This window comes from Aquarana catesbeiana, linkage group LG02 (assembly GCF_042186555.1).
Source record: "Aquarana catesbeiana isolate 2022-GZ linkage group LG02, ASM4218655v1, whole genome shotgun sequence".
NCBI classification, from domain to species: Eukaryota; Metazoa; Chordata; class Amphibia; order Anura; family Ranidae; genus Aquarana; species Aquarana catesbeiana.
This window is the reverse complement of record NC_133325.1, coordinates 136,812,804-136,830,213: the sequence shown is the minus strand read 5'-3', so window position 1 is coordinate 136,830,213 and position 17,410 is coordinate 136,812,804. Positions and strand designations below refer to the sequence as shown.

Below are 17,410 nucleotides of genomic sequence, written 5' to 3'. Positions count from 1 at the left end.
GGGGTGGGCAACTACATGGCAAATGAGGTTTAATGTAGAAAAATGTAAAATTAATGCATTTGGGTGGCAAAAATATGAATGCAATCTATACACTGGGGGGGAGGGGAACCTCTGGGGGAATCAAGTATCGAAAAGGACCTGGGGGTCCCAGTAGATGATAGGCTCAGCAATGGCATGCAATGCCAAGCTGCTGCTAACAAAGCAAACAGAATATTGGCATGCATTAAAAAAGGGGATCGACTCCAGAGATAAAACGATAATTCTCCCGCTCTACAAGACTCTGGTCCGGCCGCACCTAGAGTATGCTGTCCAGTTCTGGGCACCAGTCCTCAGGAAGGATGTACTGGAAATGGAGCGAGTACAAAGAAGGGCAACAAAGCTAATAAAGGGTCTGGAGGATCTTAGTTATGAGTAAAGGTTGCGAGCACTGAACTTATTCTCTCTGGAGAAGAGACGCTTGAGAGGGGATATGATTTCAATATACAAATACGGTACTGGTGACCCAACAATAGGGACAAAGGTTTTTCGCGGAAGGGAGTTTAACAAGACACATGGCTACTCATTAAAATTAGAAGAAAAGAGGTTTAACCTTAAACTGTGTAGAGGGTTCTTTACTGTAACGATAGTTTACGATAGTTTCAAAAAACTATTAGATAAGCACCTGAACGACCACAACATACAGGGATATACAATGTAATACTGACATATAATCGCACACATGGGTTGGACTTGATGGTCTTTTTTCAACCTCACTTACCTGCCTACTATGTATAAAAACCTCAATATGCCATTTTTCTTTTATTTAGCATAATTTAATGAACAAATGGAGTGTTACACCCAAACTGCAGACTAAAAACATTAACATTACATAGAGCTGCACAATTATTCATTAAATAAACAAGATTGCGACTTTGGTCTGCAAATGTGGTCAGTGCCTGACCTCACAAATGTACTTCTGGAAGAATGGTCAAACATTCCCATAGACACACTCCTAAACCTTGTGGACAGCCTTCCCAGAAGAGTTGAAGCTGTTATAGCTTCAAAAGGTGGGCCAACTCAATATTGAACCCTACGGACTAAGACTGGGATGCCATTATAGTTCATGTGCGTGTAAAGGCAGGCGTTCCGATACTTTTGACAATATAATGTATATGTGGTGTGGGTAATGCAGCAATCCCTGTGCGTTTCTCGTGCTGCATTGCAATCGCATAGTGTTTGCGATCTACTGCGGGTGTCAATAAAAAGTTCACAACACCCCAAAAGGATCATGAAGGCAAAGTGGTTTGTCCACACCAGATCACATGGTACAAAACAACCATGCGTGGCAGCTGCAGTGCAGCTCCAGAAAAGGTGCCTGCACTTTTTTGGTGCGATGCGGTGCAGTTTGAGGGGCTCAAATCGCACCGTACTAAATTACACAGGAATGTGGTGCAGTTGCTTTGTGATTCACATACAAATAGTGTGAACTGGGGCTAAGACATCTAACAGTAGCAGCATGCTTTTTGCATCACTTGTCATGATGGGGTTAAAAACCTAAAATTAACCCCTTTATAAGGGTTCATTTATACTGTGAAACAGTGAAAGATATATTAGAGCTGCACAATTAATTGTTAAAAAATCGTGATCTCGATTCACCTCCCCTGACGATCTCTCCTGCAGAGGTTGCCGATTCTTTCATATAAACAAGTGGAGAGACTTTATCTGCTCACTCAGTTGTCAAAAGAAAACATCCAGGCATTCAGCCAAGTCTTTTAACTTGAAACATTGTAACTAAGCTTCCTTCTTAGATCAAAGGAATATAACTTCTGTGTAAATAAACAATCAGGGCAGTATGCCAAGTTTTCAATAACGTGTAAATGCAGGAAGTTTAACCACTTAGGCCTCATGCACACAAGACGTTGGTGCAAACTCTGCTGAACACATGTTTTTAAAAGCTGAAACCGGCGTTTAGAAACACCCGTTTTGCCGCGTTTGCATGCCGCATTTAGCCGCGTTTGCGTCTAAAAGCGTCTGCAGAGCAAAGAATGACATTTTGCGACCCAAATTTGGGGCCCCGTATCTCGGGGCCACTTGGTGCTAGGAACCCCAAGTTTGGTGTGCTAACTAGCACTACACCATAACCAAATTTGGGGTTCCTAGCACTAAATGGCCCCAAGATATGGGGCCCCAAAGTCGGGTTGCAAAATGTCAAGCACTTCTGCAGCAGAGAATGACATTTTGTGGCCTGATTTTAGGGCCCCATATCTCGGGGCTACTTGGTGCTAGGAACCCCAAATTTGGATATGTTATAGTGTTAGTCCAATTGTGTTAGCACACCAAATTTGGGGTTTCAAGCACCAAGTGACCATGGGATATGGGGCCCTAAAGTCGGGTCGCAAAATGTCAAGCACTTCTGCAGCAGAGAATGACATTTTGTGGCCCGACTTTGGGGCCACTTGGTGCTAGGAACCCCAAATTTGGATATGTTGTAGTGCTAGTTCCACTGTGTGTTCCTAGCACCAAGTGGCCCCAAGATATGGGGCCCCAAAGTTGGGTTGTAAAAAACACTTATAAACGCAAACGCGGCTAAACGCGGGTACCGGCGTTTAGCCGCGTTTGGCGTCTAAAACGTGGAAAACTTTTGCGTCTGAACCCATTTTTTTGCTTCTGGAAAAACGAGGTTAAACGCAACTGCCTAAAAACGCCAAAAAACGAGACTGTGTACATGGACACATAGAATAACATTGAATGGGTTCAGGGGCAGTTGAAAAAAGTGTCCTACTGCCTCTGAACACGAGTTTAACAGCGTCTCGTGTGCATGAGGCCTCTAAATCTTTTTCTGACACTTCTTTCTTAAGTTAAAATCAATATTTTTTGCTAGAAAATTACTTGGAACCCCCAAACATATATATTTAAGCAGAGACCCTAGGGAATAAAATGTCAAAAATGTATTTGCCCAGCGGTCTTTCAAATGCAATTTTTTGGGAAAAAATACACTTCAATGAATAAAAAAAAAAAAAAAAACGAAACAGTAAAGTTAGCCCAATTTTTTTTGTTTTAATGTGAAAGATCATGTTACGCCGCGAGAATCGTGATCTATCTTCTAAGCAAAAAAATCGTGATTCTCATTTTAGCCAGAATCGTGCAGCTCATATATAGATATATATCTATATCTATAATAATATACACAGAAGTAGAATATTTGGATATTTTAACTGTGAGTCAGGTATGAAGCTAAATGAAGGTTTGGGGGGTTGGGAGAGGGATATAAATCTTTTTTTTTTTTAATTAAAGTAGAGCTTAAGGCTGAGACTTTTTTGCATGGATGTAATCATCTTTAACCACTTCCCTACCGGGCCAATTCTGACATTTCTCTCCTACATGTAAAAATCATCATTTTTTTGCTAGAAAATTACATAGAACCCCCAAACATTATATATGTTTTTTTTTAGCAAAGACCCTAGAGAATACAATGGCGGTTGTTGCAACTTTTTATCTCACACAGTATTTGCGCAGGAATTTTTCGAACGCGTTTTTTTTGGGGAAAAAAACAGTTTTGTGTTTAAAAAAAAAAAAACAGTAAAGTTAGCCCAATGTTTTTTTGCATTTTGTGAAAGATGAAGTTACGCTGAGTAAATAGATACCTAACATGTCACGCTTCAAAATTGCACACGCTCGTGGAATGGCGCCAATGTTCGGTACTTAAAAATCCACATAGGCGACGCTTGAAATTTTTTTACTGGTTACATGTTTTGAGTTACAGAGGAGGTCTAGGGACAAAATGATTGCTCTCGCTCCAACGTTCGTGGCGATACCTCACATGTATGGTTTTTCATATGTGGGCGGGACTTATGTATGCGTTCGCTTCTGCGTGCGAGCACACGGGGACAGCGGCGCTTTAAAAAATTTTTTTTTTTTATTGTTAATTATATTTTTTTTTTTATTTTGACACTTTTTGGAAAAAAAAAAAAAAATGATCACTTTTATTCCTATTACAAGGAATGTAAACATCCCTTATAATAGCAATATGACATGTCAGGTGCTCTTAATAGTGAGATATGGGGTCAGTAAGACCCCATATCTCACCACTAGGCTGGAAAGCCTGAAATAAAAAATAAAATAAAACGATCACCGCTTCCCAGCCAAAGCGGCGCCGTTTTTTTTGAATGGAGAGGCCGGGCGTGACGTCATAACATCGCGCCCGGACTCCGATGATCATAGAGACTCCAGCAACCATCTGGTTCGCCGCAAATCTCTATGATCTACATCCGGCGACGGCGGATCCGCTCTCCGCCTCACCAATCATAACAGTGAGTCGGAACAAGCACAGGAGGGCGGCGGGAGGGGGGGGACGTCCCCTCTCGCCTCCCATAGGAATGATCATAGCGGCCGTTCTGTGACTGGCAGTCAGCAGCTCTCTGCTTGGGGAGCTGTCAGAACCAATCGATCATCTGTGTTCGATCAATCAGTTCTCAGTGCAGAGGCACCGGTGATCAGATGCAGCATCGGATCGATGCTGCATCCACCTAGGTAAGTATGAATCTAGAAAAAAGCCCAAACCCATACTTCTCTTTTACCTTACCTCTAGTCTACCAGCCTCCAGCTTCTCTGGGTTCAGATGCTGATCTTCCCTACACAGAGCCCTTACATCACTTTCTTTTCCTGCTCAGGACTACATGTCCCATGAGGCATTGCTCCTTACACGTTCACAGCTTCTCGGGCACTTAGTCCCGGTACACATATATGCGATGCAGGAACCAGCGAGATTCCAGTGCAGGTTCCAGCATCTCATGTCACCTCCCGACGGTTCACACTGACATCTGCGAACAGCTGCGGATGTCAGTGCAAAGTTAATGACGCCCCCAGATCGGATCGCAGTGTGAACTGACAAATGGAGCAGGAATCGGATCACATAGGTGTGAACACCCATGCAATCCGATTCCAGTGCGGACCAAAAAAAGGATCCTGCAAAATTTTGGTGCAAATACCATGTGAATTCAGCCATACAATATGTATGGCTGAATTCGCATCGCACAGACATTGCATGTAATCTGCACAGCAGTGCGGTGGGAATCGCATGTCTAACATTGCACCAGTGTGAACCCAGCCTTACTGTATGGATGGTGTACTGAGCTGTATGCATGCTGCACTGTGTATGCAGGCCATCTAATTGACCAAACAATTAATCGATAATAAAAATCGTTGATAACTATTTTTTTTTATCGATTTATGTCTATTAGTTGTTTCAGCCCTAACGTATTTATGTTATTTTTATTTTAGTGCTACCTTTTCCCTTTTCTCGTAGTTTTGGGACCCAAGTCTAGGTTAAACCCAGTGAAATGGTTCCATCTTCTGTTGGATCCAAAGCCGGTGACTGTACCATACACAGCTACTGTGTCACAATGAACTGTTCTGATTTTTATTTTTTGGGAAAAAATATATAAACCTATAAAAGGAAAGCAAAATATCTTTTGTGCTTGATGTTTAAATAGGTATGTGGTAAAACCATAATGTAACACATAAAACATTAGTGCGTGTAAAATGGATTAAATCCACTTTGTGGGTAAATGAATAGAAGATGGACTGTGCTGCACATGTGAAATAATACCACCGCCAGCATGTGGCCGGGTCTGTTTATTTATAGAAAAGCGCATAGCTGTGCTGCAGGACCATCTAGGAACTTGTCGGATTTCTATTCTGGTGTCTTCTATTCATGCAAGGATAAGATGGATAATAAAGATGTTATATACTTTTTTTTTTTTTGTAATGCGCACTAATGGTTATTAGCAAAGTTTCAGTCTTTCTATATGGGCTTTGGCTAGTGTGGCATTTAAGGATTATTTTTAAGCAGACAATTCAGAATTCAGTTTTTCAGTGTCCACATGTATATATACATGATTTTTATTTACATGCTTTATTGTGGCACCTGGGTTTCAATGCCTCTTGTTAGAAGTGTACTCTAATGTAGATTTCCACTGTTCCTTCTTGCTTGTTAATCTTATACATTAAAGCTGAAAGTGATCTAATTTTTTTTTTTTTTTCGTTAAAAATAACAAACATGTTATACTTACTTGCTCTGTGCAGTGGTTTTGCACAGAGCAGCCTGGATCCTCTTCTCGTTTCCCTCGCTGGCGCTCCTGGCCCCTCCCTCCTGTTGAGTGCAGCTTGCGATGGGGGCACCCGAGCCAAGCCGCAGCTCCCTGTGTCCATTCAGACACAGAGCCGCGCCCTAGCCCTGCCCCCTCTTTCTCCTCATTGGCTCACTGACTTTAACAGCAATGGCACCACACTGCTGTCTCAGCCAATGAGGAGGGAGAGTCCCGGACAGCCGAGTCTCTTGTGCAACATTGCTGGATCTAGATGGGCTCAGGTATGTATTGGGGGGCTGAGAGGGGCTGTGACACACAGAAGGCTTATCCTAATGCATAGAATGCATTAAGATAAAAAAATCTTCTGCCTTTACAACCTCTTGAACTCTAGGAATTTTGTAAAAAAAAAAAAAAAATGAAGGCTCACTTGAAGTCCAGCAAAATGCATGGCACCTCCTGGGCTTATCTCTATTATTTATATCTGACAGCTGTTTTGTACTGATCCTTCTGAGCTATGCATCTTGAACATGAGTCACTGCAGCTGCTATGCCCCAACCCCCTCCCCCTGCCCATTCACAGAAGCCTTGGTATTATGTGAACACAATTACAAAATACAAAGGCTTCTGTTAATGGGTAGCAGAGAGGAGGGTGTAGTTGTTCTGTGTGCTTCCCTCCTCTCAAATCCTGAAGCCTAGTACACACGGCTAAATGTCGGGCAGCATCGGCTGGTTCAGTAGAAACCAGCCGACATTCCTTTCGTACTGGAGTCGGTCTGACAGAAGCTGGCTTCTGTCGAAAGGGGCATGACCTAAAAGGTCTGTCGATTGGCTCCCAAACAGTGCTGAGAGCGCTGAACGGAGCGTTCTGGCAAGGGGCCGTCCCCCTGTCAGAACACAATAGAACAGCAGGGGAGATCGATGTACTAATGTTGGAAAGTTAGTACAGCGACTTATCCTGAGCTGTCAGGTTTTTCTTGTTCATCCCTGCTGGGTTGAACAAAATAAAAAAAATACTAGTGTGTAACAGGCTTAAGGGCCCTTTCACATTGATATGTTTTCCCACTGTTTTTTCCATGCAAGAAAAACACAAGAAAAATGTTTCCCTTTAAATCCTATGGGACTTTCATACCACTGCATTACAGGTGCAGTCCGTTTTGAAAAGTCCTGCATGCTGCATCTTTGTACCATTAACCACTTCAGCCCCGGAAGAATTTACCCCCTTCCTGACCAGAGCACTTTTTGCGATTTGGCACTGCGTAGCTTTAACTGACAATTGCACGGTCGTGCGACATTGCACCCAAGCAAAATTGACGTCCTTTTTTTCCCACAAATAGAACTTTCTTTTGGTGGTATTTGATCGCCTCTGTGGTTTTTATTTTTTTGCGCTATAAACAAAAAAAGAGCGACAATTTTGAAAAAAACACATTATTTTGTACTTTTTGCTATAATAAATATCCCCATTTTTTAAAAAAAAGCAAATTTTTTCTCACTTTAGGCCGATATGTATTCTTCTACATATTTTTGGTAAAAAGAATCGCAAAAAGCGTATATTGATTGGTTTGCACAAAAGTTATAGTGTCTACAAAATAGGGGATAGAGTTATAGCATTTTTATTATTATTATTTTTTTTTTACTAGTAATGGTGGCGATTTTTATCAGGACTGCGACATTATGGCGGACACATCGGACAAATTTGACACATTTTTGGGACCATTGGCATTGCTAAAAAAAAAATGCATTGACTACTGTAAAAATGTCACTGGCAGTATAGAGGTTAACGGTGCGATCAAGGGGTTAACTGTGCTCTCTGGGAGGTGATTCTAACTGAAGGGGGAGGGGACTGACTAGAGGAAGTGAGGGATCATGGTTCCTAGCTAATAGGAACACACGGTCTGTCACTCCTGTCAGAACAGAACAGGGAAGTGTGTGTTTACACACACTTGTCCCTGTTCTGTCTCTTCTGCTCACGATCACTCTTGGCCGGCGGTCATCGCGACCATCGGCCACGAGCATCGGCACCCCCGCTGTGCAGCGGGTGTGCATGCGCCTGCTATCCCAACCCCACAAGCCAACGTATAGCTATGATGGCCCGCGTAGGGGAGCCAACCTGCCACAATATAACTGAGGTGGTTGGTCGGGAAGCAGTTAAAATGAGTGGAAATTGAGATTTTTCTACAGAGCAGTGTGAAAGTACCCTAAAGCTGGGTACACACTACAGTTTTTTTTTTTTTGTGCGCAACCCAGCGGTCTGGAGAGCAATACATTAATGAGAGTCTGCAGGCATTTTATACAGCTGTGTGTTTCCAAATTTGGCAAAGGTTTGGGGTAATATTTTTTCAGTTACAGAAAACTGTGTCTCCGTGCACAAAACCAGCTCCATAAAGACTTGGTGTGGCCAGTTTGTGGATGAGCTCAAGTGTCCTGCAAAGGGCTCTGACCTTAGCCTTATTTGTCACCTTTGGGGTGATTCAGAACATCACATTTTAACCAGGTCTTCTTATCCAACATTAGTACCTGAACTCACAAATGATATTTTGGCTGAGAGGCCACAAACTCCTACAGACCCTTTCCAAATCATATGGAAAGCCTTCCCAGAGGAATGGAGGTGGCGCGGGTGGGGTGGGGTTTTGGAATGTCCTACAAGCTTATATGTCATGGTCATGTTTCCCCAAACATTTTTCTCTAAAGCGTGTGTGTATTTTATTTATATATTTTCTCTGTAAAATTTAAGAATTTTACAATAGTACTAATTTTGTTTTTCTTTTGAAACAGAATAAAGGTTCCCTTCAATTTGAGGACAAATGGGATTTCATGAGACCTATAGTCCTGAAGCTCCTACGACAGGAGTCCGTCACAAAACAGCAGTGGTTCGACCTCTTCTCGTAAGTATTCGATTAAGTAGTACTTTTATATCATTCTGCTGAAAAATTCACCACTTCCCGTCCGGCCTATAGCAGAATGATGGCCAGGAAGTGGTTCAGTTATCCTGACTGGACGTCATATAACGTCCAGCCACGATCGCACGCCCGCGGGGGCGCACAGCACGGTGATCGGTGGTGTGTCAGTCTGACACACCGCATCTCTGATCTAGGTACAGAGCTTCTTTACCACGTGATCGGCTGTGTCCAATCACGGCTGATCACGATGTAAACAGGAATATTGGTGTATTGGTTTTTCCTCTACTCACGCTGACAGACACAAGTAGAGGCGAGCCAATCGGCTGCTCTCCTGACAGGGGGGGTCTGCACTGATTGATAGTGCAGCCCCCTTGAGGATGCCCACCCATGAACACCAGGTAAGCCCAAATAGAGCCCGCCAGGTATGGCAATCATTGCCCATTAGGGATGGCACTCTGTGCCCATCAGTGATGCTTGCCAAACACACCTTGAGTTGCATGTCCAAGTTTCACGGGTGCATGCTGGGTAATAGGCACCCAGAAAACACACTAAAAATGCATATGCGTTTTTAATGCATTTGTTCAATGGAGCAGTGTGAAAACACCCTTAAAGGTAAAGTATAGTGTATTTTCGGAATAAAGACATATACATTTATTATTACAGTGTCACATTTATTACAAAGCTTGATGCTCATTTTTGTTGTGTATTAAATGTAGACAATTTGTAAATGAACTACTAGATGCAGAGCAAATTATTTACTATCATAACTCTTCCAACATGTTTGAGATATCAACACAGAGAGAGAGCATGGCTTTCAAGGAATCAGAGAACTCATGGGATGGTAAAGCTTAAAGTATATGTAAACTCTCACCTTTCAAAACAACCCATTCAGTTTAAAGTAGAAAAGAAAGGCAAAACATTTGTATGTAGATATAAATACTTTTTTCCTCTTATTTATAAGTGATCACATACCCTTGGTTCTCAGCTGCGGTTCTCTCTTAGAGAGTTGGGTGAGGAGGAGAAGCAGCAGCACACTGATCTTCCCAGTCTGTCAGGAGAAGTCTCATCATTGAAGGAGAGCAGGCTGAGTTCTCGGCACAGCTAAAGAACTGACCATGCTGTGCTGTCATGCCTAGTGTAGTCAGTTATTGGGAAAGCAAGGGGACTAGTAGGGACACCAGGGATTTTACACAAAGGAAGCAATACAAAGAGAACAGGATATCTTTTATACAAGTATATGGTACAGCAGGCACATATTAGGAATATGAAATGTTGGGTTTATATGCCAGATACGCCGCAAGATCACTTTTATCAGGGGCAGGAGAGGGCCCCTCCCGCCGCACTCCGGTCGTCTCCGCCGCTTACCAGAGCCGTCTGTAGCGGCGGAGATGATCGGGTCCTCTTCCCTCACAGGCTGGATGCTGAGTGAGGGAAAGATGGCCCCCGCTCAGCTCCACACCATTGGATGGCGAAAGCAATGTCAAACTTCACTTATGCCCAATGGTCTTAACCACTTTAATACCCACGTATGTACATATGACATCCTGGGATGGGATCTCCCATCCTGGGTGGACGTCATATGACGTCCTGGGATTCCCGGCCGCCTAGGGGGCGCGCGCCCGCCACGTTGCTCGGGTCTCGGTGCATGTGCCCGGCGGCCGCGATGTCAGCCGGGCACCCGCGATTGCCGTTAACCGGGCCGGACCGTGGATCACCAGCTCAGAGGAGAGCGATCTGTGTTCCCAGAACGGAGGAACACTGATCGGTCTCCTCCCCTTGAGCGTCCCCTCCCCCTACAGTTAGAAGCATTCCCTAGGAAACACATTTAACCCCTCCCCGCCCCCTAATGGTTAACCCCTTCACTGCCTGTCACATTTACACAGTAATCAATGCAATTTTATAGCATTGATCGCTGTATAAATGTGAATGGTCCCAAAAATGTGTCAAATGTGTCCGATGTGTCCGCCATAATGTCGCAGTCACGAAAAAAAATTGCGATCGCCACTATTACTAGTAAAAAAAAAAAAATAAATATTTTTTTTTTTAAAATGCCATAAATCTATCCCATATTTTGTAGACGCTATAACTTTTGCGCAAACCAATCAATATACGCTTATTGCAATTTTTTTTAACAAAAATATGTAGAAGAATACGTATCGGCCGAAACTGAGGAAAAAATGTGTTTTTTTTTTTTTGTTTTTTTTTTTTAAATTGGGATATTTATTATAGCAAAAAGTAAAAAATATTGTGTTTTTTTTTCAAAATTGTCGCTCTTCTTTTGTTTATAGCGCAAAAAATAAAAACGGCAGAGGTGATCAAATACCACCAAAAGAAAGCTCTATTTGTGGGGGAAAAAAGGACGTCAATTTTGTTTGGGTACAACGTCGCACGACCGCGCAATTGTCGTTTAAAGTGCGACAGCGCTGAAAACTAAAAATTGGTCTGGGAAGGAAGGGGGTGAAAATGCCCGGTATTGAACCGGTTAAAGGGGAAATTTTTTTTTTGTAAAAAAAAAAAAAAAAAAAAAAAATGACAGGAAAATTTTTAATTTTTTTTATTGCATTTTAGTGTAAATATGAGATCTGAAGTCTTTTGAACCCCAGATCTCACATTTTAAGAGGTTCTGTCATGCTTTTTTTCTATTACAAGGGATGTTTACATCCCTTGTAATAGGAAAAATAATGACCCAAAATGTTTTTTTTTAAAAAGACAGTGTAAAAATAAAAAGTAAAATAAGAATTTTTTTTTTTAAAGTGCCCCGTTCCGCCAAGTTTGCGCGCAGAAGCGCATGCATACGTAAGTCGCTCATGCATATGGAAACAATATTCAAACCACACATGTGAGGTATTGGCGCGATCGTTAGAGCGAGAGCAAAATTTCTAGCACTAGACCTCCTCTGTAACTCAAAACTGGTAACTTGTAGCCATGTTTTAAACGTCGCCTATGGAGATTTTTAAGTGTCAAAGTTTGTCGCCATCCCACGAGAGGGCGCAATTTTGGGTATCAATTTACTCAGCGTAACATTATCTTTCACAATAAAAAAAATCGGGCTAACTTTACTGTTTACTTCTTATTTTTAAATTCAAAAAAGTGTATTTTTTCCAAAAAAATTGCGCTTGTAGTACCGCTGAGCAAATACGGTGTGACATAAAAGTATTGCAACAACCACCATTTTATTCTCTAGGGTGTCTGGGGAAAAAAAATATATAATGTTTGGGAGTTTTAAGTAATTTTCTAGCTAAAAAAAAAAAATGATTTTAACTTGTAAACACCAAATCTCAAAAAAAAGCTTGGCCCTTAATTGGTTAACCACTGTCTTTCACTGCAAAACAAGAAGCAGAGCCTGCATATGTAACATACACAACAGCTGCCCATGTACAGTGGGGACGGAAAGTATCCAGACCCCCTTACATTTTTCACTCTTTGTTATATTGCAGCCATTTGCTGAAATCAATTAAGTTCATTTTTTTCCTCATTAATGTACACACAGCACCCCATATCGACAGAAAAACACAGAATTGTTGACATTTTTGCAGATTTATTATAAAAGAAAAACTGAAATATCACATGGTCCTAAGTATTCAGACCCTTTGCTCAGTATTTATTAGAAGCACCCTTTTGATCTAATACAGTCATGAGTCTTTTTGGGAAGGATGCAACAAGTTTTTCACACCTGGATTTGGAGATCCTCTGCCATTCCTCCTTGCAGATCCTCTCCAGTTCTGTCAGGTTGGATGGTAAACGTTGGTGGACAGCCATTTTTAGGTCTCTCCAGAGATGCTCAATTGGGTTTAAGTCAGGGCTCTGGCTGGGCCATTCAAGAACAGTCACGGAGTTGTTGTGAAGCCACTCCTTTGTTATTTTAGCTGTGTGCTTAGGGTCATTGTCTTGTTGGAAGGTAAACCTTCGGCCCAATCTGAGGTCCTAAGCACTCTGGAGAAGGTTTTCGTCCAGGATATCCCTGTACTTGGCCTCATTCTTCTTTCCCTTGATTGCAACCAGTCGTCCTGTCCCTGCAGCTGAAGAACACCCTCACAGCATGATGCTGCCACCACCATGCTTCACTGTTGGGACTGTATTGGACAGGTGATGAGCAGTGCCTGGTTTTTCACACATACCGCTTAGTATTAAGGCCAAAAAGTTCTATCTTGGTAACACCAGACCAGAGAATCTTATTTCTCACCATCTTGGATTCCTTCAGGTGTTTTTTTTAGCAAACTCCATGCGGGCTTTCATGTGTCTTGCACTGAGGAGAGGCTTCCGTTGGGCCACTCTGCCATAAAGCCCCGACTGGTGGAGGGCTGTAGTGATGGTTGACTTTCTACAACTTTCTCAGATCTCCCGACTGTATCTCTGGAGCTCAGCCACAGTGATCTTTGGGTTCTTCTTTACCTCTCTCACCAAGGCTCTTCTCCCCCCGATAGCTTAGTTTGGCCGGACGGCCAGCTCTAGGAAGGGTTCTGGTCCTCCCAAACATCTTCCATTTAAGGATTATGGATGCCACTGTGCTCTTAGGAACCTTAAGTGCAGCAGATTTTTTTTTTGTAACCTTGGCCAGATCTGTGCCTTGCCACAATTCTGTCTCTGAGCTCTTCAGGCAGTTCCTTTGACCTCATGATTCTCATTTGCTCTGACATGCACTGTGAGCTGTAAGGTCTTATATAGACAGGTGTGTGGCTTTCCTAATCAAGTCCAATCAGTATAATCAAACACAGCTGGACTCAAGTGAAGGTGTAGAACCATCTCAGGGATGATCAGAAGAAATGGACAGCACCTGAGTTAAATATATGAGTGTCACAGCAAAGGGTCTGAATACTTGGGACCATGTGATATTTCAGTTTTTCTTTTTTAATAAATCTGCAAAAATGTCAACAATTCTGTGTTTTTCTGTCAATATGGGGTGCTGTGTGTACATTAATGAGGATAAAAAATGAGCTTAAATTATTTTAGCAAATGGCTGCAATATAATAAAGAGTGAACAAATTTAAGGGGGTCTGAATACTTTCCGTCCCCACTGTATGTGTGTGATTATGTGATTACAGACTATACACAGAAATAAGGTTTTTACTTTCAATCATTTTTATTATTATTATCGTAAGAAGGTTAACAATCGGGTCAAAAGAAACCACATAAAGCAGGCAGGACCCTTGCACAAGTATATAAAAATAGTGAGTAATGAACACAGCCATATTTAAAGCATTGCTATAATGACCAAATAAAAGAGTAGCAAGAAGCATAGCAATCTTCTTGCTGCATTACCATAAACTTTTTCATCTACCAACACAATTTTCAGTCAATTAATTTAATATTGCTAAGTGCTGCCAAATTGATATGTGTATATACATGAATTTTCATATTTATATATTACCATGTTCTGCATTTCCGTGTGCTGCTGTATGTATATATTTATGTATTATTATTATTGCTGTCCATGCCATATGTGCATGGTTATTTATATGACATGACTTTCATACATGCTATGTATCTATGTAACATAATCTACACCCAGTTGTGTCAGTAAACATGTCCACATATCATTTAACCTCAACCAGTCAACAGCCTCATTTAAAGTCCCAATCTCCTTTTTATTTATCATAAACTTCAAAACAGTAACAGGGACTCCGGTTGTATAATCTCACAGGAGATAATCCTGTGTATTATAAGTCTCAGGAAGAACAGAAAAGAAACAAACACGAAAAATAAAGAGAGTAGAGAATAGGAGAGAGCGAAAAGGAAATCCCAAGAAAGGCGAGGAATCGGTGGTCCCTGAGGACAGACCTGCTATGGTCAAGTCCTCATAAAGTTGCACGTGTACCTAGCCCGCCCAGAGACTCCAGATGGTCTCAAATCGTTTTTACAGTATCATTAATAACACTAGCAATTTTTTCATTAAGTATGATCCAGGATACCTTTAGTCTGTACAACGACATGCTCACAGAGGCTGTCTTCCATGAACGGCAATGGAAAGCTCCCCCAGTCGCTTTACAGGAGTTAAAAATAGCGCCTGTAAAGCGCCTCTCAAGCCACCCCAGTGTGAAAGCCTGAGTGCTTTCACACTGGGGCAGTGCACTTGCAGGATAGGGAAAAAAAATCCTGCAAGCAGCATCTTTGGGGCGACAGGGGAGCAGTGTATACACCGCTTTTCCACTGCCCCTGCCTATTGAAATGAATGGGCAGCGGTGCAAAGCGATTCGGCAGCGACGCAACATGGGCGCTATTAACACTTTCTTCGGCCGCTAGCGGGGGTTAACAGCGGCCGAAAAGCGCCGCTATAATAGCGGTGAAGCGCCGCTAAAACTAGCGGCGCTTTACCACTAATGCCCGCACTGCCCCAGTGTGAAAGGGGTCTCAAAGTTTTATCAGGTGGACATCCAGTCTTCTGCGGATGCAGCTTTTGGCCGCACAGTTCTTTCAGTGGCACTCTAAGCTTGGTCTGTTGGCCCTTTTGTTGTTGTTGGGAGTGTTGGCACAGTTCTGTTTGCCTAGTTTTAAAAAGAAAACAGTCGTTTTCATACCACGCTCTCTAATAAAAACAACTAATGCAAATCATAATTAAACATGGTTATCATAACCAAACCAATATGTATAATAAGTGGTAGATAAATATAAGTTATGTATAAATGTCCATACACCGCCACCAGATGTCTCCAATCAGTGAAAGTGATATCTTCTTTAATAGTCCATACAATAAGATGTGAAAAGTGCCTTCTTCCACCATCCCCTAGGCAAACATCCTACTCACCAGACGTACATGAGATCCATCATGGATAGTCATAGTAAGCATGTATATCAGAAATGTATCCTCCATGGAAAGAGAAATGGCCCATAAAGAGGCACACCCACCAGGCAAGGGTATGCTAAATCACATATGTCAGGAAGGAGAAAAGAAGCTTCTCATAGTGCAGTTTGTAAATTTATTTGTAACACTTACAACGTTGCCGATCAAAAAGAGCTCATAAAACAAGCAGGGACGCCGATCACGTTCCACCTGCATTCCAAAGAATGGCGGAAGTGACGTGTGGCGTGTTTTGTTTCAAGCCCTTTATTTTATCTGTTTGCCTATTTGTTGCCCACCCTTCTCACTCATTGCTGGGGGACATCCCAGGCCACCCTCCTTTCTGTTCCTTGGGTAGTCTGTGTTTCTTGTTACAAAACTGAAGACTCACGGAGTGGGATGGGGTATAGGGGAGGCATTCAGAGGGTGTGTCCTCCAAAAGCTTTGCCAGTGTCTAGTCACCTGAAGGTACAAGTATATAACCCAGGGGCTATGAATACTCAGCCTGTGTCACCTACTTTACTCCAAGATATGAAATTTACAGGCAAGTTAGTTTCCTCTTTTAATGGAGCACAGTACAGGAAACGGAACAACACCCTCCCCCTTGTGTTTTCCTCTGATTGCTTGCTAAAAACTGAGAATACCAGGATTTGGAGGGGTTGCTTGCTAGTGTCCTCATCTCAAGGGGTGAAGCATATAACCCATGGTCAAGATTTAACCACTTCAGCCCTGGAAGATTTGGCTGCTTAATGAGCAGGCCATTTTTGCAATTCGGCACTGTGTTGCTTTAACTGACAATATCGCTGTCGTGCGACGCTGTACCCAAACAAAATTGACGTCCTTTTTTTCCCACAAATAAAGCTTCCTTTTGGTGGTATTTGATAGTCTCTGCAGTTTTTTTTTTTTTTTTTTGCGCTAATAATTTTTTTTTTAAAACAAAGTTAATTTTTTCCTCAGTTTAGGCGGATATGCATTCTTCTACATATTTTTGGTAGTAAAAATCGCAATAAGCGTTTATTGATTGGTTTGCACAAAAGTTATAGCGTCTACAAAATAGGGGATAGATTTATAGCATTTTTATTATTATTATTATTTTTTTTTTTTTTTTTTTTACTATTAAGTGCGGCAATCTGCGATTTTAATCAGGACTGCGACGTTATGGGGGACACATCGGACACTTTTGACACATTTTTGAAACCATTGACAATTATACAGTGATCACTGCTATAAAAATGCTCTGATTACTGTGTAAATGTCACTGGCAGGGAAGGAGTTAACACTAGGGGGGCGATCAAGGGGTTAACTGTGTTCGCTAGGTGTGTTCTAACTGTGGGGGGAGGGGACTGACTATAGGAGATGACAGATCGTGGTTCCTAGCTAGGAGGAACTCACGATCTGCCTCACCTGGCCTTACAGAACAGGGATGTGTGTGTTTACCGGCGGTCATCGCGGCCACGAGCATCGGCACCTCCTGCAATGCAGCGGGTGCTGCTATGCTGCTTAAAGGAGCTGACATACAGCTACGACGGCTCGCGGGATCGTGCCGACCTGGCGTATAATGACGGTGGCTGGTCGGCAAGTGGTTAAAGTGGTAATAAGCATCTAAAAAAAAAAAAAAACTGCATCACAGACTAGCACATTATGACAGACTTGCCTCTGAAACGGATTCGT

General features: G+C 42.2%; 1 protein-coding gene across 1 annotated transcript in view; it reads left to right on the top strand.

The window, feature by feature from the left end:
• CUL5 (cullin 5) overlaps window positions 1-17,410 on the top strand; it is a 128,714-nt gene that overhangs the window by 18,498 nt on the left and 92,806 nt on the right. The window contains 1 exon segment of the mRNA XM_073613504.1: window positions 8,840-8,949. Coding sequence (XP_073469605.1) covers window positions 8,840-8,949 — 110 coding nt within the window.